General features: G+C 39.6%; 1 protein-coding gene across 5 annotated transcripts in view; it reads right to left on the minus strand.

Annotated features, from left to right (window-relative positions):
• Nucleotides 1-26996, minus strand: part of ERICH3 (glutamate rich 3) — a 238763-nt gene that overhangs the window by 17593 nt on the left and 194174 nt on the right. For 3 of the 5 annotated variants that reach the window (XM_042464001.1, XM_042464003.1, XM_042464004.1), the window contains exons 9-11: nucleotides 20756-21042; nucleotides 15403-15642; nucleotides 15114-15117 (exon numbers count right to left, since the gene is read on the minus strand). In XM_042464001.1, coding sequence (XP_042319935.1) covers nucleotides 15114-15117; nucleotides 15403-15642; nucleotides 20756-21042 — 531 coding nt within the window. Of the gene's footprint in view, nucleotides 1-10620; nucleotides 10625-15113; nucleotides 15118-15402; nucleotides 15643-20755; nucleotides 21043-26996 lie in introns of all 5 variants that reach the window. The other 2 variants (XM_042464005.1, XM_042464006.1) reach the window with 2 other exon arrangements.

The raw sequence follows: 26996 nt of genomic DNA on the forward strand, positions 1-26996 counted from the left end.
TTGGTGCAGTGTGTCTAACACGCACCAAAGGAGTGCGTGACACCTCCTGCTGTGCAATTGGGCACGTGGCGTGACACGGCATTGGGACGTGTGGGTGTGCATATGCCATACCCTCCCCTGCGCCAAGGTCAGTGTTAGACACTGGTCTGTTTAGCCCCTACTTCTCAGTAGAGAAGACTGTGGAATTAAATTAATGAGAACGTCAACAGATTGCAATGATAATCGTTCTGCTGAACTGAATGGATCTGCTGACTGATGGATCTTGGTACCAGATAGTAGACACAAAACAGCAGCCTAAAGTATACAGAGGAATAACTTTCAGCTGATTTGATTGAAAATCAATGCCTGTTCACTTAAGCTATAAACAACTTTTCTATAGTAATAACAGCAGACATTCTGTGCCATGCCTTGCTTGCCTTCCCTGTCTTGCTTCACTCTGCCTTTTGAACATCACCATCTTTGCTCATCTTAATTGCCCTGTCTGGTCTTCTGTTCCAGATTCAACTTTGGCCTAATTCTTATCTCTCTATCAAAGAACAGAGATCAGACCAGAGACAAGGCCTAACACTTATATGCCTTTCTTTAAAAAAAAAAAAGCCATCCATTCCAGAAAAAACTCAAGCTAAAGACCACTCATAAAATTCATTTCAAAAATGCCACACTCCTAATTTTTATTTGCCATAAATCCTTGAGAAACAATGTTAATTCATTAGCAGATGCCTAAACATTTTACTGAACAGGAGAATCCATCAAAAAATCTGTTATAGCAAAATTAAAATCAATACTATAACATATTTCATTCTTGTGACTCGAATGAAAGCAGTTCTGATTTTTGAGCACCTTTCATGTCTTGCTAGTGTCGGATGATAATTAGCTGTAATTCTGCTAATATTTTAAATTATTCTTTCCATCTGCACGGTTGTAAATGTTCTGCAAGGCATGTGAATTTTTGTAAGGGAAAAAATAAAGAAAAGTGTTTCACCAAGCTAAAAATGTATGGTTTTTGCTTATCCTCTGTATTCCATGTGTGCCATGCAAACTATTTTACTTCAGTGTTACAAAAATGAATTCAACACCAATGTGAGTATTCTATCCTTATTTTACAGGTGGAAAGGCTTAAGAACACAAATTAATCAAGAAACCAAGATCAAGTTAAGGTACTACCTCAACAGGAACAAGAAGAAATGCTTTATCAACAAGACTGAATTGTCATTTCTGATGAGTTGAGATTAACCCAGCAAATAGATTCAGGGTAATGTGAACTTCAAACACAATTCTCCAGATGTTGTTGGAGTGCAGTTCCATCAGCTCTGCCCAAAGCAAATAGTGAGGGTTTGTGGGAAAGTGCTACAATCCCCCAACATTGTTTATGGTAGCTAGAACTGATGGGAATTGCATTCCAAAACATCTAGAGGACCCTAGTTTGCTGATTCCTGATTAAGATATGCTCTCCCAAATCTCTTCCAATTATTACTTTGCCTGTTCTAGATCATTTGCATGATGTGATAACCAAAGAGTCTGTAAGCGCTGATATAAAAGCAATCATCCAACATGTGATGGGTTTTTTTAAAAAAAAAATATTCCCTATGGCAGCCATGTGGCATGTAAAAAATTATTATGTCGTTTTGAATGTTTTCCCGATAATCCTAAAATAGGGGGGCCAATTGGGTGCAGTTGTCAGCCCCCAAAACAGCTATTGGTACTGATTTTGGGGGTAGTGGAATGCAAGGGGACCCAAACTGCCATGTTTTTATGTTTTTATGGCAGTTTGGGAGCATATATTGGATGGAAAATAGTTAATTTTTGTAAAAATGATCAAGTTGCTTCCGGGGAGGTAAATTTGCACTTTCTCCATCCCTAGGAAACATATTCAATGGTAGCCATGTTGGCCATACAGCAAAATAGAGAAAATTCAAAATCCGCAAAAGAATGATATCTTTATTTGCCAAGTGAATGCACAAAATACATCATGCAAGTTTTCAAAGCTTCACTGGCTTCTTCATCAGGCAAAGATGTTAAACATCACATAGGAGAAGAAAACTGAAAATGTTACAAGTCACAGGGCTCCATTTTGTCCCTGGCTCTCACATGGCCAAGAAGGAGAGTGGTCTCTGCCTGCATTGAAATCCCTGTAGACCACCTTTACTGACAACAGAAGAGCATCTAAGAAAAAATGTAGGCCTGTGATTTTATCATCACTTTTTCTTCTCCTGTACGAATTTTGCCATCTTTGCCTGAAGAAGAAACCAAGAAAGCTTATAGTAGTTTACCAGTTGGCAAATAAAGGTATCACTCTTTCGTGGATGTTGCTGTATTTTTCTCCAACCCCGTCTTCATGAAACCAATCAAGGAAAGCTTTGACGTGGGCTAAAGAAAATTCTACTACCTTTATAGTAAGATGATGCACACAAATATAAGTTACACAAAGTCAAATGCCATAATAAATAATTTTAGAAGGCACACACGCCTTTTTGTAATTGTGTGTGAGCCAGCCCTCAGTTAACAGAAATCACTACCTCATTCAATTACAGCATAATAGAAGCCAAGCTATGGAGTGATTATCTATGGCACTTAATCATTGGTTCCTGCTAATAGTATCAATGTGTGAAATCACTTTCAGTTTCCCTCCCCCTTTTGTTGTTGTTTTTTTAAAAAAAATTAAAAGAGAATCAAGACTGATTTGTGCCTTCTCTCCCACCTTCTAAATAGGGTTCTCATCCTAAGCATGACAACCTTGCTCTAGTATGCACAAATTGTGTATACCATTACCCATACATGGCATGCTCCATGTTCAGCAGCCCTGGTGACACAGTGGTTAAATGCCAGTACTGCAGTCACAAGGTTGTGAGTTCAATCTCATGGGCTTCATCCTTTCCTAGCTCAGTAAAATGAGTACCCAGTTTGTTGGGGGCAATTGGCTTACAGATTGTAAACCGCGTAGAGAGTGGTGAGTTCACTATTAAGCGGTATAGAAATGTAAATGCTATTGCTAATCTGGCAATCCATCTGGAACATGAACACCTTAGCTGAGGCCATTTATTGTTGGAATGTGAGTGCGCAGTCTTGCGTCGGAAGCACTCGGGAGGATAATCACCAAGCAACTGACTCGGAGCTATCTGTGCTGTTCAGGAATCTCCTCCTTCCCTCCAATGCTGACAAAACATGCTGAAGCAAGCTTCTCTCCAAAGAGGCTCTTTAATCTTTTAGCGCTGCCGCAAACTGCCTGTGGCAGTGCGAGCACACCGCCGCCATGCACGCCCATCTGGAAGGCGCACGGCAGTGATGTCACAGCTGTGTGTGCCGTGTATACGGGGCCGCACAGCTCTGACATCCTGGTGACGTCCTAGGGTTGTGGGGCGTCTGGAAACAGTGCCCCGAGGCAACCCTAGTACGTCACCAGGATGTGTTAAAGGGCCCGTGTATATAGGGCCATAGTTACCTTTGTTACTTCTTCTACATCTGGATATTTTATATCAGGCTTTATTCTCTAACATTTATGTATCTTTGCCCCAGCATGTACACAAATTATGGCTTCCTCTACTATTGCTTCTGAGATTTGTGCCACCTCAAGGTGCTTTAGATTTGAAACTAAATGTATAAAAGGCCACAAGACCTTTGAGCTACCTAGCTCATTAGAAAAAATTGTGGGTTTTGGAGATTTTTAAAGAATATAAACAGACCAGTAGCTGTTTGCCTCAGCAAAACAGTCTGCACAGCTTCCCAGTTAATGAGTCATTCTGATTTATTCACAGGACTATGGCCTAATAGGAACTGAAAAGCATGAGTTTGGTCTCTCTGACCAGTTCTCGATTTATGTCTCAACAAAAACACTGGGTTGGAAAAACAAGGATGATGCTTTCTCATCTACCTAGAGAGACTATTAATTTTTTTTCACATTTGGAGAAACCCTGCTTTCCATGTAGACCTACACAGCTACTGGAGTCAAAAGCTGTCAGCAAAGGTAGCTCATCATTCCATTATATTTCTAAAGGATAGAATCCTATTGTCATTCGAATTTTGTTCTCCATATAAAGAGTAAAGGAAATGCACAGTCCCTCAAAACCTTCTGTAGCAAGTTGCCTCAAGCCTGAAAACACTGAAATCCTTTTGCACTTTTCATGTTTTTTTCTCCCAGGTTGTAAGTATGTCTTCAGATTCAGAATCACAAAGGTCTGAGAAGCCTCTGATGCTTCTCAATTCCCCTTGGCTATACATATTAAATGACACATGTTCCCTGGATCACCAGCATGATCAAACAATATATTATCCCTAGAGAAAAATATGTCTTTCCCTACCTCCTAAGATAAAGTAAGAAGGCAGTACTGTAAGCAAAGATATGTCTTCATCATTTCTGGACAGCTAGGCATAAATTTATAAGATTAAAATGGATCTCCTAAGTCAAAGGTCCATTGAAAAAGGAACAATACATACATATTGGGGAGGGGGTGGACAAATGAAAAAAAAAATACTATTTGGTAACCTCTCTCTCTCTTGGAAGCAGTGGGCAACAGTAGGCAATAGCACAATGGCAGCAAGGCCTAACATTTTGGTTTATTAATGGATCTAGTTTGGGTATAAGAGAGCATTAAGATCATACAGAGAGGCCCTTCTCTCTTTCTCATCAAACTCTCAGGCTTGTTTGGTGGGAAAGGAGAGGGCACTCTTGGTGGCTGCTCCCAAACTCTGGAACTCCCTCTCTAGAGTGGCCATGTTGGCCCCATGCCTGCTCTCCTTTCAGTGGCAGGTTAAAACTTTTCTTGTGTTGTCAGGCTTTTTCAAACTGATTGGGGTTGGGCTTTTAAATGCTGTGCAATGCAGATGTTAAAGTTTGTATATAGTTTTGAATACATTTTAATATTTTTAGTATGTGTTTTTTTAAAAAAATAGTTTAATTGGTTTTTAAACTTTATATTGATATTTTATAATGCTTTTGTGTTGTTTTTAATTTGTACTGTTTTAAGTTGGATTTGTAGCGAAAGTATGGCCAAAACCGCTACTCCTGGATTTGTCTTCAGTAAGTCACACTCTCTCAACTAAGAGAGATAATGACAAACCTCCTCTTGCTAGGATAGGGTTGCCAGTAAGTCAGAGTCAACCTGAAGGCACAGAACAACAATTACAGCTGTCTGTGGGGCCGTTCACACTATGTTATAAGCCTGTTTGCAAACCAATTAAAAAGGAGGTCATTCATACTTTAAATTTGGTTTTTCCTGACCCAAATTCAAGGGGGGGGGGCACAAATCCCCTTAACCCAGTTTTTCCAAAATCAAGTTTTTCCCAATTTCTTTTCCAAAACACCAGGTTTTATCAGGGTGCCACCAATGGGAACTTGCTCCCAATCCCATTTGGGGCATCCAGGAGGGAGGGGGTTAATGTGCAGGGGACGGATCATGCCCACACCTTTGCTCTCTCCCTGCCAGCCAAGCACCATTGTTTTTCTCTCTCGGCACTCAGTTGCGAGAGTGAAAAAAGCAGCTCCAGAAATGCAGTGGATTCAAACTTCCTGAGCTTTGGAAAGTGGTCTCTTTAAAGTGCAGCCCAACTTTTTTCTCTTCTGCCAGTGATTTAGTGCCCTTATCTTCACCAATGTCTGATTAGCAGAGGTCACCAAAGCCAGGATGGCGGTTGTGTTGCTCCTGGGAACATCATTAGATGGTGTTTCTTTAAAACAATAAAATTTCACAGCTTATGCAAATATTTGCTATTGCATGGCCACAGTAGTCTGCACCTTTAAATACTCGCGTCATCAGTATGAGAAAGGTGTGTACAATTTGCTTGACATTTTTAAAAAAAACTTATCAGTGGGGCTGTGAGTTAGGGGTCATTTTTTCCTCTTTCCCAAGAAATAAAAACACAACAGATTCTGCTCCTAAGCTGGTGCAAACTAAAGCTCTCACACACATATTAAATTGCTGAGAGATTATATTATTATATCATTATATGGCTGAGAGAATGTGATTCCCCCTAAGGCTAACTATTGCAGGGTTTCTTGCTAAGGGTTGTTTTGAGTGGCTTGCCACTGCCATCCTCCGAGGCTGGCTTTTTTTGGCTAAACTATGTGACATAGATGCACATCATTTGATTGATAGGTTTTTTTTTAAAAAAAAATCCAGAGAATGATCAAAATGATGGCTCCATTGTAAATCGATACAAGTACTAATGTGAACTTCATCGGGATTAAATTGCCACAGAAAGACTCGATTGGGGTAAACATAGTGGGAACTTTGATTCGGTGTTGCATCATGCAATCTCCCCAGATCTACTCATCACAATATCTAATGTGAATGAGCCCTGCAATGGCAAGTAGTAAAAGGATGACTGGCTCTGGAACTGCCATTTCCCTTGTCTCTTTTAAGTCACTTTTGTGAGTACAGTAATGTAGACTGGATAAAAAGGAAAGTTTCTACATTGTATTGGCAAAGTTTGGAGCATCTCACAAAGAGGAGACCTTCTCATGTTCACCTATGGAGGGAAGAGAAGAAAGAAGAAGATGAAGGGACAAGGGAGACTCAAACAACAAAAGATGCTTGAGTGTTGCAGGAAAAGTGGATGTGGAAAAGTGAACCAACTTGATTTGATTTCCCAGCTTGAAATTGACAGCTGCGTAGCTCCAAAAGTTTAGTTCCCAACCAGAAGCTTTAATATCTCTCCTGCTACAGGTTTGAAGAGTTTGATTCCTTAGCTTCCTGTTACTGCTGCCAAGTATTGACATAACACCAAGGATATAAACTACTGTACAGGGCGACTCTATCTATTTTACAGATGAACTGAGATGGAGTGTATCTTCGTTGTGTCTGTGGCAGGGCATCAACTTTGTCACATCCAATTTCATTCTGTCATAGAGCCTCCTGAATACCATGTATTCTCCTCAGAAACTATAAACAATTAGGAATTGGTTTGTTGTAGCTACTGAACTATATTTTTTGGGGGGGGGGCAGCAAAACAAAACAAATAAAGCTATAGCCAGTGCTCATACAAGTTTTAATCACTGAGGTGATAGTGAGCAGTAAACCAATCTAGTTGGTCATCTTATTTCAGCAGCCTCTAGCTGCAAACATACATTTCCTAACAAGTCTTGCATGCTATTAATAAAACACTTCAATAAAGCCTGTCACGCCTATCCAATTAGCGTGATCATTCCACTTAAGTAATATCTCATTGGGATTTCTGTACTGAATGTATCAATTACTATCCCACAAAATGGGTCAGGATTTTTAGTTAAATGCTATTTATCTGAAATTTGTTCATCTGTAAAACTCAGAATGCATTATTTAACTCCCTGCTGGGAGCTCGTATAAGGGCAGATCTACTCGGTTTCCAGTTAAATCTACAATTAAACCAAAACTATTTTTAAAATTGCTTAATGAATGGCATGCTGAATTAATGTTAAACAGTAGCAGCAGCATGGCATGCACAAGCAACCAAGCATATTCTTGTACAAAGTATATGGCTGAGAAAACACCAGTCAAAAGAAATTTACTCCTGGCTTTATTGGTTACTTATCCAGGAGTACAGCTTGTTGTATGTCTTAATATAATTAACTGAGTGCATGGAACAGATTAACACCTAGTCAATCCTATGTATATTTGTGCTTCAAGCACTACAGTGGCAGTATGTGATAAGAACAGACTTTCTTTTGCATGCTAAGGTAACTACAAACACTTAAGATCACTGTTGCTTCAGTCCCATCTATCCCCATATTTATTTCCTTATTAGCTATATCAGTGTTCAAAGCTACCAGTGTTTTCACTTTGTTTTTTCCTTATTTAGCTTGTATAGCTTTCATAAACAAAGAGTGAAAGCATATTTCTATTCTCTTCAAAAGGAACACAAATGGGGAAGCCATCTTTCCTGGTGTAGCCAAAAGATGTCATAAAGGGAAAGTTAAAAAGATTAATTTCCCTGGGCATGGAAGAATTGCATGCTTTGGATTGGTTTCATACACCATGAATCCCCTTTGACAGCTGCTTACAGCATTAATTAAGTTTTCAAAACTTCCCTTCCACAGTTGCAAAGCAGGCCATGGCATGTGGACTGATGGTGGAGCACAAGTGTGGTGTAACAGCTGGAATGCTGGATGGGGACTTGGGAGATCCAGGTTCTGGTCCTTACTGATTCCTGAAGCTCACTAGGTGACTTGGTCCAGTGGTCCCCTCTCACTCACAGGGATGTTGTAAAGATAAAGTGAGAGGCAGTAAAACACTGTACACTGTGCTCAATGGATGAAAGCTGGGATATAAATGTCACTTGTTGTTGTGTACCTACAAGTCATTTCTGATTTATGGTAACCTTAAGGAGAACCTACCACAGCATTTTCTTGGCAAGATTTGTTCAGAAGGGGTTTGCCACTACTGAAATAAATAACCAATAAATACAATTGTAAAAGTGCTCAAGAGGCCTGTGGAATGGAATGCTATCAACAACCATAATATTGCTATAATTTAAAGAAACCAAATCACATAAGTTAAGAATGGCAGCAGCCACTGAGAAAGCCCTCTGCTTTGTTCCTCCCAAAAACGCCTGAAGGACAGTGAGAAGAGTCTCATTGGATGATAAAATAACCTGAACCCAAGCCTATGTGGGTCTGACACTAGCTAGCCCTTGGCATTTCATAACTGGAAAGATTTCTACCTCTGGTCAAATAATATCTCAACATATGGATTGTTTCAAGTTGATTATGAGTTATGGCAACGCTTATCATGGGGTTTTCTTGGCAAGATTAGTTCAAATTGAGTTCTCTGTTGCCGATGCTGACACTGAGAGCATGTGACTTGCCCAAGATCAACCAGTGGATTTCCATAGCTGAGTGAGGATTTGAACCATGCTCTCCAATGTACTGGTCCAACACACAAACCACTAAACCACATTGGCTCTCTTACTTAGTTTGGGCTATGTAGAACTGGCTTTAGCTCACTGTATATTTTTTTTAACACTCCAGTCTATTTCCCCTTAACATTTAATAAAATCTGTCTAACTTGGATACCAGATCAGCAGTTTACTTCAAGCATCCAGAGGGCTAACATCCTTTCAACTCCCACATACCTAATCACTTGGCTTCTCACTACTTGCTTTGAGTTGGATGGGAGCAAAGTAAAATGGGCTAGAACTCTCTTAGTGGTGACTGGTATTCTGTTTGACAGTGCCCTCCATCTAAATCCAATAGCTCATGTGCTATGAAAAATCTCCTGACACCCCAACAGCCAGAAGAATGAATTCAGGAGGATAAGAGAAGAAATGAAAAAGAAAGAACATGGCAGACAGCTACAGTCATCATGAGCTTGTCCACCACATGGTTTGCAGAATCTGACTTACTTATATCATTGCCTTTTACATTAAACACACTTCCCACACTTAAAAGCAGTCAGTGCATGGTGCACTATTCAGCTCCTCTCAGATGTGGATACCAGATATGGAGCAATGGATTCTAACTACAGGAATAAAGTCCATTTCAACATTAGGAAGAACTTCCCACAGTAAGAGCTGTTTGACAGTGGAACACATTACCTTGGAGGACAGTGGAATCTCCTTCTTTGGAGGTTTTTAAACAGAGGCTGAATGGTCATCTGTCAGGGATTCTTTGATTGAGAGTTCCTGCATGTCAGAATCGGGTTGGACTGGATGGCCCTTGTGGTCTTTTCCAACTCTATGATTCTATGACTCAAAGAATCAGTATGGCTTTTTAAAAGAGTACTTTAAATCTTGCTATATCTTGCTTTATTAAGTCTACACAACTTAATGTTACCCTCCATAGACCACACATCTGTGCTGCTAACAAAGCAACAGAACTTCAGCTTATACAGGGGAAGAAAATATTCCAACCTAATATTTAGCACATGTTAAACAACCTAAAAAAACCAAAAATCAGTTTCTGCTTTTTTCCCCTGGTTGTTTTGTGTCAGAACTAAACTGAAAGGAAAATGTGTTTTTAAAAAAACCCTTTTACTTTTTAAATTAAAGCCCAATGTCAAACTACAAACCTAACCAACTGGCATTTAATTTTGAAGTTGTTACAAGCGATGACTCTCTACTAGTTCAAAGGTTGTACCACTTGCAGAAATTCCACTGCTCAAGTAGTTTCTCAACTCATTATGATTTCATTATGCGAGAGTCTGTTTGAGACAGTTGCTCTGGCTGTTCTGTTGTTCTTCTGAAAATACACTTGTAGTACAAAATACTGAGGTTACCAATATACTTTATAAGCATCTAGCCTGCATTTCTTTCTACTCTGTAATTTGCTAGCTTATTCCATGCCTTCTCATTCTTCATGCGTGCCCTCATGCATGCAGACTATGAAAACACCTAGTCTGAATCTTCAAGACATACCTATTTCTAATGAAGAAGCTTTTCAAATACAAGGGTTGCATTCTTACTTGTCTAAACTTTCAGGAGATGAGGGGAGGAATGGTTGGAGCCATCCGTTGCAGTAATTACATGTTTTCCAACCATTCTTAAATATCTACACATAAAGCATACACATGTATACAAGCATTTTCTCACACAACACACACATTCTGAGCCAGTTTGAGATAGTGGTTTCAGTATTGGGCTGCAAGCCTTGAGACCAGGATTCGATTCCCAGCTCAGCCATGAAACCCACTGGATGACCTTGGGCAAGTAACATTTTCTCAGCCTCAGGGGAAGGCAATGGCAAACCTTCTGTGAACAAATCTTTGCAAGAAAACTGCATGATAGGTTCACCTTAGGGCCGCTGTAAGTTGGAAACAACTTGAAGGCACACAACAACATTCTTACACATAGCACACACACACTTGTGATCCTGAATAGGCTTTTTAAAAACTTTAATTGCCACAAGGGGGAGTGCAATACTTAGGAATGTGAAATTAACTGTCTTTTTATTAGATATGACCCCATGCCAAAAGACTGCATGCACGCACACACACATGCACACACTCGCACACACACCATATTCCAATTCATCTTAAAAACTGGCTGGATTTGAAGCATTTTAAACCATCTTACTGCTGTACAACTTGCAAGGAGCAGATAGAAAAGTTCACTCATGGAGACCCCAAAAACTGTATAGATTGCCAGTTGTGTAGACAGCTCCCTGCCACAAAGCAAGACTCTATCTATCCACCACCAAACATCATCCATGTCACGATGTATCATAAGCAGAAAGCAGGAATCCTGGAGAAAGATGCACAAGTCTGCAGAAAGAGAAGCTCTAAATAACCCTATCTTGAAAACTATGCTCATCTTAAAGTGGAACATCAATCAGAATTACCAGCCAATTTTACCTGTGGGAAAATTCCTTATCCAAGCATCAAATATGGTGATTTTCAAGACTCTGTTCAGATTGGGAATATGCAGATAATCCAAGCATGAACAAAATTTTTGCAAAGATATTTGAGGCAATGCAACTGCAGACCACTCATCATCCTATGACCACAATTTGAAAAGTAACACCAGGAATTTTTTTTTAAAGAAAGAACATGCAATTATTTGTGTAAATGAACAACAAAGCTGCAAGCTGATTATCCCTGATAGTCAATGACTACTTAAAAATCAGATTCTTCTTTATCAGAGTGAAGATATTTTCCCTCATGCAAACGAACTGTAAACCTAGTTTGACACCATGAGTTTGCTGTCAACCTCTGTGCTTCCTATAAAAACACTGGATCGTTCTTGCAGCTACATCCATTTCCAAGCAAATGGTGAAATACAAATGTAAAGAAAACAACATTAATATTTGAGTTTGAGGAAAGTGCTTTCCTACAAGGCCTTCAAAACGGGAGGACTATCAACAGCAGGGGTAGGCAACCTTTTTGAGGCGGGGGCCGGGTTGCTGTCCCTCAGACAACTGGGGGGCTGAAGCCAAAAAATAAATAATTAATTTTTTTAAAAAAAAATTAAATAAATAAATAAACCGGGACAAATGTAGGACATTTTCAAATGGAGGACACTTTTTAAAAAAAAAGTGGAGGACACACAAAAAAAATTGCTGATTTTTTTAAAAAAATGTTAATATAAATGCATGTTTCTGAGGCATCTATAGACAATTGCCCCCCTTGCCCCTGTGCGCGAGAGGCCAAAGGCCCCGGCGACAATCGGCGGCAGGACCGGGCTGGGGCCGGTCCCAAGGCCTCGCCAGGCCACATCCGGCCCGCGGGATGCAGGTTGCCTACCCCTGATCAACAGAGAGATCTTGTGAAACAGCAAACAACAGGGAATATGTCTGGTGCAGTCTGACAAACAACAGTTGCATAAGTTACAGCACTATCAGAAAGAAGCAGCAGGATAAGAAATAAACAGGAAGAAACCAGCTTTGCACTGACGAAAACCCAAAATGCTGGCAACCTCCAGTGTTTTGCAAGCGTGCCCATCTTTGGCCCCCTTCCACTGTTTGTATTAATGAATGGGAAATGAGATACATGTTCCCACTTGATTATTTATGAAGGTGTGTGGCTCAGAATACATAAAGGAAATAATTATCTCCATCAGTTATGCTGACTGGAGAGGACAGAGGTGACTGAAAATGTTATTTATACTCCTGAAACTAATTCCACAGCATTTTAATCTCCTTGTGGTAATAATTATCTAGGGTTCATCAGTCTCAGATTTTGTCCCCTTATTACAACCCAAAGTTATATTTATCACCCTGAAACTATGGCCATTTCCCACCCACCCCCTTAGACTGAAATTGAACTGGGCTGACATCTTTGACCAGAAATCAGTGCTGCAAGATCAGTAAGGAACACAGAGATGGTAGAGAAGATGCTTAGGATGGTTGCTATTGTTTCTCATATAAATATATATTATTCTTTTATCATGCCTGGCACTTTACAATGCAAAAGTGACACCTACTGGCTGCCATGCAAGATAGTCTGCTACTCACAAAGTGAGCCAGGAACTCACAGAATACCATGAACAATGCAGCAACTATACTGCTCACAGTCTTTGAAAAAGAGATGAGAATGTTTGTACTGTAATAGTGGACTTGGCTCTTTTTTGGTATACAACATGGACAATTTTTTGTCCAATAGTTGACTTGTCCCTTTTTTGATATACAAAATGGATAACGGTTTTAGGAGTTTCTCCACTATATACTTTAACAGTAGTTTACACCACTTAGGTTTGCAGCTTAGTAAGGCACTTAGAATCCTCGGCTACATATTTCTCAGAAGGAACACAGAGCTCTCCAGAAGGAAATTCTAAGTTCCTTACCAAACTACAGATCTCAGTTCCACAGGATAAGGCTATGGGCATATCTACACAGTCCAAATGAAGCAGTTCTCTCTCCCCGTGCTCCCCCATCCATACAGCAACCTGTCTGCATGACACAGGGCTGAATCCCCCAATTCGAGTGAGGACTTTCTGCATGATGTAAGGCCAGTTCTGCACTGAACATCCATCATACCAGCCTTAAATCAGTCTAAGATAATTCACTTTTTGTTTTGGATTTTGCAGAAAAGTTCAAAGCACTTTGTAGTGACGCCAGGTAATGATCTACATATGCTGCCCACTGTATTGTCCAACACTGCCAACAATCGCACAAGTCACTCCCTCTGAGATCACAACAAGACATCCAGCTATATGATTAATGCTGGACACTTTGTTTCTGATCTCACAGGGAATGACTTGGGTCAGTGGTGGTGGCACTTGTGACATCACTCCAATGCTGGGTTCTTTTTACTCTGGAGGGATGGCGCAAGGTTTGGGGGCTGCACCATCCCTTCGGAGTTAAAACGGGCAAATGCAGACTGCCGTTTTACGGTGGTCTATACAGCCCCTAAGTTTAGCCATATTGTGTCACAGACAAGTAAACTAAATAGTTGCATTCTCCCCACTTTTGGTCAGTTTTAACCCCACCCCTGTTGTAAACTCCTGTTGCAGTCAGCTGGTGAAACAAACCATGGACAAGGCATGTTTAAAACAAGTTATGCTTCAAGACATAATGCCAACAACAAATACTGGCTTCTAATTGTTAAGGAAAAAGCAACATGGGACATACAGTAGTGAAATAAAACTTGTATGTGAGAGTCAGAGTGACTCAGCAGAAGCCAATAGAGAACCACACAGGTGTGAATGGTAAGACAATTAACAAGTGCTGAATGCCAAGGACAAGAATTGCAGAGTGGATAATTGGACACACTCGACAATTGTTAAGTGGTCAAGGCTGAGATGATGAAATCATTAATTGTGGGACGAACAAGGAGAACCAATGGGAATGATGTATACGCCTACTGGGTGGAAACAGACCACAGTAGGTGGTTCCATGATTTGGCTATAATAAGGACTATACATCCCAATGCATTTTGTGGGTTGTAGTGGATTGTTGTGTGGGTTGTAGTTGTATTGGAGAGTGAGGAGTTGAGTATTGTTTGGAGCTGTGTATATAGTAGAATAAAGTAGATCTTTTATATAAGACTACTGAGTTGTCTGGTGTCTTGGGAGAAGCTACAAGAACCAGCAGGACCCTGGTGAAGAAGGGTGAAGACTTCTGTGGAAGCAAGAGTGAGAAGGCTTGGAGAGTTTGTTGGGGACTTCAGCCAGTTCTCTGCAACTCTTGCAAAGATACAACAACTGGCCAAAACTGGTCAGCGTGGTGCACAACCAGGTGGTGAGTTCCAGGCCAGGTGAAGAGCCACAACTCCCATCATCCCTGACACTAATCACTTATAATAAATACATTTCTGAGCATGGTTTTGAGGATAGGGTGTCTTGGAGATGTCTCATTCACAGGGTCACCAGAGGTTTGCAGGGACAAGTTAAAACATAACAGCAATTTAGGATTCTAAAAATTACCGCCAGGTTTACCATTATGTGCAAATGTGGTTGAGGCAATATGGATGTACTATATCACTGGAAGCTGTTAAGAAAAATGTGGGGTTTGATGGAATGACGTGCTCTCCTCTCTCCCCATTTCAGTTCTAGGGTAGGAGAAGACAAGAAATCCATTCTTCTTTACTCCAGGGGGCAGAATCCACAATCCAACATATGGGATTGTGAGCATCCTCTGAACAGGAGTTCTAACATCAACCCATTCAACATGTAAGATACTTCTTGGTGATGTATATAAAACCATGTGATTAATTAAGCTGAGAAAACATTTTGTGGAATAAAGAAAATGGTCCCAAAGAGAAGACTTTACTTTGTCTCTTCCGAACTTCTCAGTCATCCTCTTCTTCTTGTGGACAGTCTGAGCATTCTTAGCAAGTGGCTCACACACAAGAAAGTTTTAAACTGTTAAATTAGGAAGTGCCTGGGAAAGCTTTGGTTATTTTATGCTGAGTAGCATATTCTGTAACAATGTGGCAATCTAATTTAAATAGGTACTTAAATGTGATCCATGAAATAGATAACCCATTATGGGGCATATGTAACAAGCTGAAACATGCATTAGGCCATCCATTCCACTGCACTTTAAGGAAAACAGCTAACCTTGTTTATCCTCCCTCTCGGAGTCACTCTCACCATATCCATCACTTTCATCTCGCTCACTGTCAGAGGCCCGCAAAGCTTTCTGTGATGACTTTTTATTCTCCTTTTCATGGTCTAAATTATCTTTTTCATCATCTGAGGGTGACTTTGACATTCCATTCATTTGATCATCAGCCTGTCCTTCTTCATTAACTTTCTCATCTGATTTCTCTTCATCTGCTTCAAAATCTTCATCATATGCTGAAATAAAAGGACAATTGTACTGAGAGACAGAAGATGGAATGCATGCTACTTGAAGTTCTCATTAACCCCTAATAGGTTAAGTCCATTAGCCTCTGTTCTCCTTTGCATCTGACCCTCCCTTTGCCTTCTTTAAAAAAAAGCCAGATATTAACATGCTGAGCCATGGACTGAAACAATACACTGATACAATCCATCTCCAAAAACTCCACAGAAGTTCCTTTTCCATAAGCTCAGAAGAAGGCATATGTAACCTAGTTCTTCTGTATTAGGTAAGATATGTCTCATAGTTGGAACTGTTATATGTTCTAAATCTGGATGACAAGAGAGTTAAAGACTAAGGGGCTTGACAGACGGCCCCTAAGGGCAGCTCTGTGCTGCCCCCTGGAAGCACCAGATTGGGGCTGTGGCAACCACTTGCTGCAGCCCTGATCTGGCCTTTCCACGGCACAAAAAGAAGCCGCAAAAAGCAGCTCCTTTTTGTGCCATGGAAAGGGCACCCAAGCCATGGCGGTGGTGGCTTTTATCCACTCCTTCAGCATGTGTAAACATTGTACCAAGACGTGGCATGGTGCCTCCCACCGTGTGATTGCTTGGATGGCATAATGCTGGCGTGAGTTTGGAGACAGGGCTGGCGGCGTGTGGTCATTATGCCCCCACTCTGCCTCCATGCCAGACTGTACAACCACTGTTTTATTTGCTAGACGTTTTTGTGGACTGTAAACCACTTTTTAGATGCATCTAAAGAAGTGGGCTGTACTTATGCCAAACTAAACATCTTAGTCTTTATGGTACCACAAGACTGTCAGTTTTGCTAAAATAGACTAGCACAGCAACTCCTCTGGAAATAAATGATTGTTGCAAGATAAGCTGTAAATAGGAACCATGAGAAGTCTGCTTTTCTGTTCTCTAAGCATGCCACTCACATCATGATTTTACCTGTAAAATATAATATATAACAGAGATGCATACATTATTGGAAAAATAGATCATACCACACCTGGAAGCGCAGGGTTGGGCATGTGGCAACCAGATGCCACACCCCAACCTGCTCGAAAAAGGAGCCATGAAATGCGGCTCCTATTCCCAGTACTACAGGGGTGCCATAAGGGCCACATCGTGGCCTTATGACACCCCTCATGCGTAGTGCTGTGTAAGTGTTGCGCATGAGCAACATCATAATGGCATGTGCCATCTGTACAGGTGCTCACCAAGATGGTGCCCAGGGCACACAGTAGGGTTGCTGAGCTTGTAAATGCTCAGCCCTCATGCAACCCTATTTCATGGTTAGGCCAGCACAAAGTGCCTGTCTGTACTGCCCCTAAGATTGTCTGCAGCACCTTTTTGCCATATTGGTATATAGTCAGTGGGAGGTCTAGGTTTCCAACCATGCAGCATGAAAAATATCCTGAAATCTCTCCTGATTAAAAACCATTCCTGGTTTTAAAATCAGCAGTACACTTCCTGGGAAGGAAAAAGTTAGACAGGTAAGTAGCTCTGAGGAATACAACCCATCTTCAGAAGGCTGATTGTTCCCAATCTTATGTTTACTATGTGATAGTAATCTGGGAACAAGAAGAACATTCCAAAATCAGTGAGGATAAGAGGAAGAATTTAACCTTTCAATTACCTGCTGTTTTTTCCCCTGCAAATGTCTCCCTTGAATTATTGTTAACTGGCAAATGTGTTTCAAACCATTCAAAAGCAGCATATTGTTCTACACCTAAACATCTTGTAGCCATTTATAAAGAGGTTCTGTGGAAGTGGTGAACATTCATCTGCTTATCACTAGAATCCATACATGTAATATCAGCACATATCTTCATTAATAAGATGTATAATTTGGAGATATGCTAACTGTAAGCTATCACAGTTTTTAACATATGTTACCAATTAGAAGGTGTTTCAATTTAGTAAGAAGCTTGGGACAGCAAAACGTTTTCTCAGAGTAAATGGGATATGTTCACACTAGGAAAAAACATTAATAGTTTCTGTATTTGCATCACAGAAATAATGGATTAATCATGCTGGCTACATACAGAAACAGAGGCATCATGCTTATCAATACCAGTTGCTAACAACAGCAGGAAAGGGCTGTTGGTCTCCCATCCTGTTTTTGAACTTCCTAGAGACATCTGCTTGGCCACTGTAGAAGCAGAATGTTGCATTAGATGGGCTTTGGTCCAAGCCAGTAGGGATCTTTTTATACTGTTATTGCTCTTATAAAAAGATAGTTGCCCGCGAAGATAGGGAATCCGAAAACATTTTAGGGAAACACGTTGTCAATGCTTTAATGCTTCTACTTTTTTCAACTGTTTAGAAGATGTTCTCTGTGGCAACACATCTAAGCAGACGTTTTCTCTTGGGAGCGATTTTTCTCAGACTATTAACTCATCCTCTCTTACAAATGGAAGGGTTCTTTCCATGAGCAGAAGGGCAGCCTTAGATCCAATCGTCTCTTTTGGACCCAATCCAATTATCACGTATTCATCATCACACTCTGGCATTTGTGCCACAGACATGAATCATTATTCCATTTTTACTAATTATGCAATTTATCAACAGCCTTTTGGTATCCTCCATGTCAAGTAAGATGTCATTCTCAACCCGCAAGCACCCTTTTGAATAAAGTAATGATACCCACAAATTGGAATGCATATATACTTTTCATAAAATAAAGTATTTTGGCTGCATCCAGTTTTAGTAGCACCTTGCAGAGAAGGAACCAAATGTTATGATGAAAGAGAAGCTGTCACATCAGTCAGACACATTCCAGCTCTTCCTTGAACAGCCATAATTTCTCAGTCCTCAAGTTTAATTGTTCACCCACTTTTTTTCCCCTAGCAACTTTTTTGCCCTATGTTCAAATGACAGAATGCCAAGGAGAAAAACAGGGGGGCTGGGGGTGAAAATCTCATGCGGAACCAATTAAGCAAGTAAACTATTATCTGTATAGTGAGGCTTAAGTAGTAAGTAGATTTAATCATATTGATTGAGGTTCCAGCTGCATCTGGGACAACAGGGCCTTCTCCACAGGTAATTATCTGAGACGTGTCCAACTCCTCAAGGGGAGGAAGGTGAGACTGAACAACAACAAAACAGTGTACACCTGGTAACTAATGAGAAGTCTGCAATAAACTCAAAAAAGAAAATTCAAGAGCACAAAATGGAAAGAGATGCATTTATGGAAGGGAAAAATATACAGCTAGATTATGCAGTGACATTCAGAAACAAGTGAAGTAGAAAAGAATGCTGAGGAGTTCTGGACTGCTATCCAAATGCTGCTGAAAAGCATAAACCTGTTCACTTAAATTTTGCTATATGATGTCTGCTCATCATGCTTCTCTATTAGTTTTTAAGCATCAAGTAAAAATACCATTATTCCACAGCATTTGCTTTATAGCTTTAGTTCTGCTTAGTTACTGGGGCTTCAGTTCATTTTTTGGTACCCAGCGATGATGACAACAATGAAGAAAGAAAAATTAGAAGATTGTGATGATATTGACGATATACTAAGCTGCTTTGTAAATATGTACAAGTGAACAAGTACAGCAAAAGCCACAGGAAAGGAATGTCCCAAATAGTAAAACAAAAATATCCAGAATAATAATAATAATAATAATAAATTTTATTTATACCCCGCCTTTCCAAAAAAAAATGATCAAGGCGGCTTACAAATGTTAAAAACAGTTACAATAACATTTACAATACAGGTTAAATTACAATATAAAAAGTTAAAACATTACTACAAAAAATAATAGGAACAGGAGTCAAAAAATATATATATCAGGGTACAAACAATCATTCGGAGTCAAAGGAAGAGAACAAGGGCAGAGGAAAATCAATTAAACTAAAGAGGGAAGGCCAATCTAAATAAGTATGTTTTTAAATTCTTCTTAAAAGAATCTAATGAGGTGGCAGAGCGAAGCTCTAAGGGGAGCTTATTCCAGGAAGACGGGGCAACGATGGTAAAAGCCCTCTGTGAGGTCCTTACAAGATGTGTTCTAGGGACCTCTAACAGGTTTGTCCCGGATGATCTAAGTGTGCGGGGCGGATTATGTGGGGAGAGGCGGTCCTCCAAGTACCCTGGGCCCAAGCCATTTAGGGCTTTATAGGTTAAAACCAACACCTTGTATTGAGCTCGGAAGCGAATAGGCAGCCAGTGAAGATCTTTTAAAATAGGTGTTATATGGTCCGACCTGGAAGTACCAGCGACCAGTCTAGCTGCCATATTCTGTACAATTTGCAGCTTCCGGGTTTGGTACAAGGGTTGCCCCATGTAGAGCGCATTGCAGAAATCCAATCGAGAGGTTACCAAAGCATGTACAACAGTTTCAAGGTTCCTACGGTCCAGGTAAGGACGCAGCTGGCGTATCAGCCGGAGCTGATGGCAAGCGCTCCTGACCGTCGCATCCACCTGAGGTGTTAGCTGGAGCGACGAGTCAAGGAGTACCCCCAAGCTGCGCACCGAGTCCTTCAAGGGGAGCGTGAGAATAGTAAGTAGTAATAAATGTTTAGATATTTACTGTGGCTAAATAGTTGTGAACTCACTGTCAGTAAATGGTAGTGGATCCATAACAGTAAATATCCTGTGTTTCATGCTATCGCATGATAACACACAACTGCATATGTCTCTAGCCTTTTTTTCCTACAGATATTTTGGATACTGCTTAATACTAGGTAAGACAAGGGATCCATCTAGCTCCCTACTGTTTACTTTAACTGGCAGCCATCCTGAAAGATGTCAGGTAGATATAAGTTCTTTTTCACCCTTACTGGGAGCCTTTTAACTGAAAATGCCAGGAAAAGAGCTAGATTCAAGAACCTTTTGCATGCAGATTATATCTAGGGAACATCTGTAGTGTAGAAATAATACAGTTCGACACTACTTTAACTTCCACTGCTCCATCCTACAGAATCCTGGGGTTTGTAGTTTTGTGCGGCCACCAGCACTCTTTGGTAAAGAATGCTTAATACCTTGTAAAATTATAAATCCCAGGATTCCATAGGATGGAGCTACAGCACTTAAACTGGTGTCAAACTGCATTATCTCTACAGTGTAGATGCACTTTGAGATATAATTCCCTCCCCTTTCCTCCTGTACCATCATTACCTGAACTTCTCTGGTATTTTTCACTTTCATCACTGGCCTTTTGCATTTCTTTTTTTCTATCCCACTCCATTGTTTTAGTATCTTCTGCAAATGCTTTCCTTTGTACAGAAGTTGGTGAAAACTGTGGCAATGAATCTTTCTCTTCCTCTCCTCCGCTTCTGCTGCTCTCTCTTAGTTTGTATTTCATTTCTTCTTTCTCTGACTCTTCTTTCTTTGCATCCTCTTCATCAGTCATCTTTTTCTTGGGAGGAGAAGGCTTTTTGTCCAGACCCATTGAAATGATACACCTGACCAAAAAAATAGTGGAAGATTACAGAGACAGACATCATTGATACATAAAGGATACAAAGTTCAGACCCTCCTGAATTACTAGACAACAGTAAAAGTAAGATTTGGGTGAATTCTGTATTTCTACACTTGTAAAAAAATGCAACAGTAATATCAACAAAAGAGAATTTTTGATTGTACAGTCATTACAAATATAATGAAATACATGCAAAGTTTCAGTTGCTTAGCTGAACTGCAGCCAGTTTATTGACCCCATTGCAAACATGTATTATACCCACGTGTCCCCATTCTTTAAAGACATACAAATGTTTCAAAATTTAATTCAACAGGACAGGTGTCCTTTATTTCAAAGCACAATGGCTAAACATAGTATTCTATATTTTCTGCAATTTCAGTCTAGCATTCTCATATACAATACAGACAGACCTCTGTGAATGAATAGTGCTAAATCCAATGTGAGTTCCAACTTCAGCAGGTCCACTGAAATATACACAACTTGTTAGTCACCACTTACATAAGTCCCATTCAATGGGTTTGTTCCAGCTGGGGTAACATTGGATTCAGCACAAAACTGAATTCTGCCTTTAAAGTGTTTTTGAGGAAAGAATGGTACCAAAGAGGTTATTACTTGAAGTGCACCTTGTGGCAAAACAACAAGGTTAGTGAATTATCTGGAAGTAAGTTTCAAAGGCAACAGCCACTACAGCTCTTTAGGAGCGAAATACGAAGCAACTGAATTGATCTGGAGAAAGGAGAGTAACTTCTTAAAAATGAGTAACCAGAACTAAGTAGGCAAAGAAAGAGAAAGGAAACAAGAAAGTGGCTCTTTCCCCCCACAAGGTGAACCATGTTTATATAGATTTCTACGAAATACAGGATTATTTGTCTGTTTTTCCTGCTGTGAACCACTTAAGTTCCTAATTATGTACTCAAAGACTTGTGAAGAGCCAGTACTCCAAAGTCAGCTACAAATGATGATGTAAGTATGGTTTGTTTGTACAGAAGATGTAGTGCATTATCCCTCCCCACTCAACCCCCCCCCCCATAAAACAACAACTACACTTAACTCCAATAAACTTTGCAACCAGGGGATAAAAGAACTCACATAGTATGGGCATCTAACATAAGATAGCTTCAAAGGGGGGGTTAAACCAGATGTTCACAAAGGGTTGTGGGGTATTTTGGACTATAGTCTCCATGATCACATATTCTAGGAACTATAACCACAAAAAGAAACTGTTCTGAGTTTAGGATTAAATAATATCATGGAAAATACATTTAACAATGGCAGTTAGTCCCGATGCCATTAGTTACTATATTGTTGTTGTTGTTGTGTGCCTTCAAATCATTTCCAACTTATGGCGACCGTAAGGTGACCTACCACAGGGTTTTCTTGGCAAGGTTTGTTGAGAGGAGGGTTGCCATTGCCTTCCTCTGAGGCTGACAAGAGTGTGTGACTTGCTCAAGAGTTGCTCAATGGGTTTCTATGGCTTAGCAAACCCTGAGCTCTCAAAGTCCTAGCCCAGCACTCAAATCACTACACCATGCAGATTCTCACTTAGTTACTTATGCAACCTCCACTCCACAATAGTATTTAAGACTTAAAAGCAAAACAAAGAAAAAATTAAAGTGTGTGTGGTAAAATGGTTAAGAATTTTGGGTACAATGGACAGATAGATTAATGGGGAGAAAGGAACTGAGCTCTGTATCATGTCAAGATTTTGAAGAGGAATTTTTAAAATGAATTTCTAGGAACTGGTGTATTGTTATTACATGGCATTATATAAATTGCTTAGAATGTACAAAGAGATTTAAAATGTAGAATTTCAAAAAAATATGTTAAATTAAAACTTGACCTTTTTCACTTATGGATGTACAGTTGGAAAAGCCATGTAAAATTAATTTAGTATATGATTATGGCAGCACAATTGTTATATGCACAAAGAATTCAAGCCACTCACTATGGAGGAATGATCATGGAAGCTGCTAAAATTACTAGAAATGGACAAATTGTTTTATCTGATTAGAGAATAGTTGCTAGTGACATTTTTTTTAAAAAAAATCTTAAACCACTTATGGACTTTTTGGGGGGAGAATTAATTGGTAATTTTTGTTTTTGATGATTAGAGAGAATAGCTTACTGAAAGAAGAGAACATCTGTAATTTTTAGATAACTTAATAACTATATGCTTATAAAACCATTGAAAGTAAGATTGAAAGTCATATGTTTCTTCTTCTCTTTAACTTTTTGTCTGTATTCTTTTCTTTTTCTAAGATCTGTAATTTTTAATGTATTTTTAAAATTCTTAATAAAATTTGGGGGAAACTGATGGGGGGAAAACGTAAGGAGCCTCCAAATTTAGAATCACTTCCATGTCGCTGAATTCTGAGGAATCATAGAATCATAGAATCATAGAGTTGGAAGAGACCACTAGGACCATCCAATCCAACCCCCTGCCATGCAGGAAATCTAAATCAAAGCATCCCCGACAGATGGCCATCCAGCCTCTGTATGAAGACCTCTAAGGAAGTGGGAAGTGCTATTGCTTTTGCACCCTGCTAATGGGCTTAGAAGAATCTGGTTACTCACTGTGCGAAACAAGATGTTGCAATAGCAGGGGATGCTGGGCAGTGGCGTCACTAGGGGTATGCGGACTGCACCAGATGCTGGCTAAGAGGGAGTGAAACCACTGCTATTCAAACACATGTATTTTGGCAGAAACATTGTGGCATTTGCCTGTATATCTTTAAAATGCTTTAAGAGATGGTGGGAGTGAGGTAAGTCTCAGTGAGAGAAGAAAGGAGAGGCAACAGAATTTTTTAAATGTAATTTTTTTAAAAAATGAATTTTGTTGAAAAAAATATTATTTTAAAGTTTTCTCTAAAAACATTACATTTTAACCAAATCTTCACTATGTATATGTAAATACATTTAGGTTATGCATATGATATTGTAATTTTCAGGTATAATTTTAATTTTGCTAGTTGTTTATGTCACAATTATTAGCATTACATTAAGTGGTATTTGGGAATTATGATTTACGAGCAACATTAATGCAAAAAAGAAACATTAATAAGGATTCTGTATGGTGGGAAATGAGAGGACATCAATTGGGGGGGGGGGACCACAAGTTCCTGCACTAGGTGACACCAAACCCTAGGGATGTCACTGATACTGGGTTTGATGCAACAAGACACAACTTACTGTAAGTATCTGCTTCCCATAATTTGAAAGAGTTCTCATACAATTAGACAAATACATGTGGAAGTAATAACTGGGACTGGCTACAACCCATGTCAATACTGGTTGAAAACTGCTACCCTGATTGCTTGTCACTTCAGGTCACAATTCAAAAAGTAGCTATTATCAGTGAAGTCCTTAATGGCTTAGGGCCTGGTTACATGCAGGAGTTTAAGATACTTAGTTGTACACTGCCAGTCAGTTGACCCCACTACAAAACTATATCATGATTCATAGAATCATAGAGTTGGAAGAGACCGCAAGGGCCATCCAATCCAACCCCCTGCCATGCAGGAAATCTGAATCAAAGCATCCCTGACAGATGGTCATCCAGCCTCTGCTTAAAGACCTCCAATGAAGGAGACTACACTACACTCTGAGGGAATGTGTTCCACTGTCAAACAGCCCTTACTGTCAGGAAGTTCCTCCTAATGTTGAGGTGGAACCTCTTTTCCTGTAGCTTGCATCCATTGCTCCTGTCCTAGTCTCTGGAGCAGCAGAAAATAAGCTATCTCCCTCCTCAATTCATGTTAGGAGACTCAAGATTCCCATTTTTTAAAATACAAACAAATGCCCCAAATTTTAAATTAACATGACACATGTCCTTTATTTCAAGGCATCCTGGCTAAAAACTATTTAAACACAATAATTATTATTTATTTATTATTTATGTATTTTATTTATATGCTGCCTTTCTCCCAGGTTGGGATTCAAGGTGACTTCCATAACACATGAAAACTGTTTACAAAACTTTTAAGACTAATTTAAAGGAGATTAGTGCTTTTAATGTCCCTTATCCCCGACAGGATAAAAGTGCATTCATTTTTAAAACAGGTATTATCACATTTGCACATGGGCCAGCGAATGCATCCCATTTACAGCCCAGATGCCAGCTAGGCTTATCCCGTGCCTTTTCAAGAATGGGAAAATACTGTTCTTGAAAAGCTGCAGAATAAGCCTGGCTGGCATCCAGGATGCATTCAGGATGCAGTCATCCACCCACGGGCAAATGCGATAAAACCCGTTTTAAAAATAAATGTCTCTTTATCCTATCAGGGCTAAGGTTCTTTAAAATAGAATGTGCTAATCTCCAAACACCATGTTAAAGCACAATAAAGCTGATCTAAAGTCATACCAAAGGTAAAAACACATAAATCACGCATTTATATTAAATTATAATTTCTCTGCTTAAGCATTAAAAATTTTGCTTAAATAAGAAAGCTTTTTCCTGCTGGCAAAAGGACAAAACAAAGCAGACGTAGCCTCCAAAGGAAGGGAATTCCAGAGGATGGGAGCAGCCACCAATATGAATTAGAATGAACTGTACCATCTTCATCTAAGACTTTCCTCTGGTTCCCACCACCTGCTGAGATTATGAAAATAGTCTGGAAAGAGGGTTTTTCTAGTCATTCTGCCTTTTCCAGAAATACCTGCCCAGCACCAACCTTGATTTGTCCAGGCATTGCGATGCTTAGTGGCTTCAACTGAAATCCTACAAATTTACCTGGGAGGTTAGACCGCTTGAACTCAATATGACTTACTTCTGAGTAGACATATATAGTCTTGAACTGTCCGTTGCTGCTTTACTGTTCAGCTAGCTCCTGTTAACTGATGTTTCTGGTGCTTTGTATGCTACGTTTTATACTACTGCTTCAGACTTTTAATTGGTCACCATCCTGGAAGCTTATGTTGGAAGATGGCTAAATAAATTAACTTTTAGTAAGACAATTAAAAATTACATTCTCAGTTACTTTGTTGGAAATACCAGACAGTGTTTGTTATAGACAACGTCATATAATGCTTATGGATATTCTGTATTTTAATGATGCTGTTTTATTATGCAGTTCTTCAGCTTACATCATAATAGCCTAAGGCTGAGTAATAAATGTAACATTGTGAGTTTAATGGTCTGCATAACCTGCAAACTTACCCATTTTCACTGTCATCACTCCTCCCTCTATCCCCTCACCCTGTGCTAGCTGTGTGGATCAAGAATACCCCACAATTGCATTAGAAAACATTCATCATATGCCCCCACACAAGCCAATGTAAAGCCAGGATAATTAAAGTAGTTTAGATTCAGGATGTAGATGTATCACAAGTAAACATTCCTTCCCAAACAGATTGCTGGAAGCATTATGCTATTTTATACTAGTTTTTGTGGGAAGAAATTGACACATATAACACATTTGTGTGGCTAGCTTGGGCATTTATTGAAAAAGTACAACCAGTATCTAATTTGCATATTTTCCACTCCTCAGAAAGCCCTTATCACACCAGAGATAGTATAATATTTACATAAATCATGCAAATCTTAGTCTGAGGAGGGTGGAAGCATTTCTGGATGGTGGAATATGCTTATCGGAAAAGTAATTTGGCTCTATGGGGGTTCCCATTTCTTCCCTTCTCTCCTACTTTCATTGTTGTTTATAAAATAATTTCTAAGAAGGAAAGATGAGACCAGAAATTTTGCATGGCATTCTCCTGCCTGAGATTGTTGCACAAATCAGAGAAATGGTGTAGAAGCAAAAAAATTGCTATGATTGATGTTGCTTTGATTTTTGGCAAAAGAAAGGAAGGAGGTTCCTGGCATGTTCAAATTCATTTAATTGCAACAGCAGAAATGTGTGTCTTTCTAAAGGTGTGCCCTAAAGAAGTCATACTTGTGATCTCAGTCTCAAATTGCTGTGATCTCAAAATCTATTTTTAAAT

This window comes from Sceloporus undulatus, chromosome 4 (assembly GCF_019175285.1).
Source record: "Sceloporus undulatus isolate JIND9_A2432 ecotype Alabama chromosome 4, SceUnd_v1.1, whole genome shotgun sequence".
NCBI classification, from domain to species: Eukaryota; Metazoa; Chordata; class Lepidosauria; order Squamata; family Phrynosomatidae; genus Sceloporus; species Sceloporus undulatus.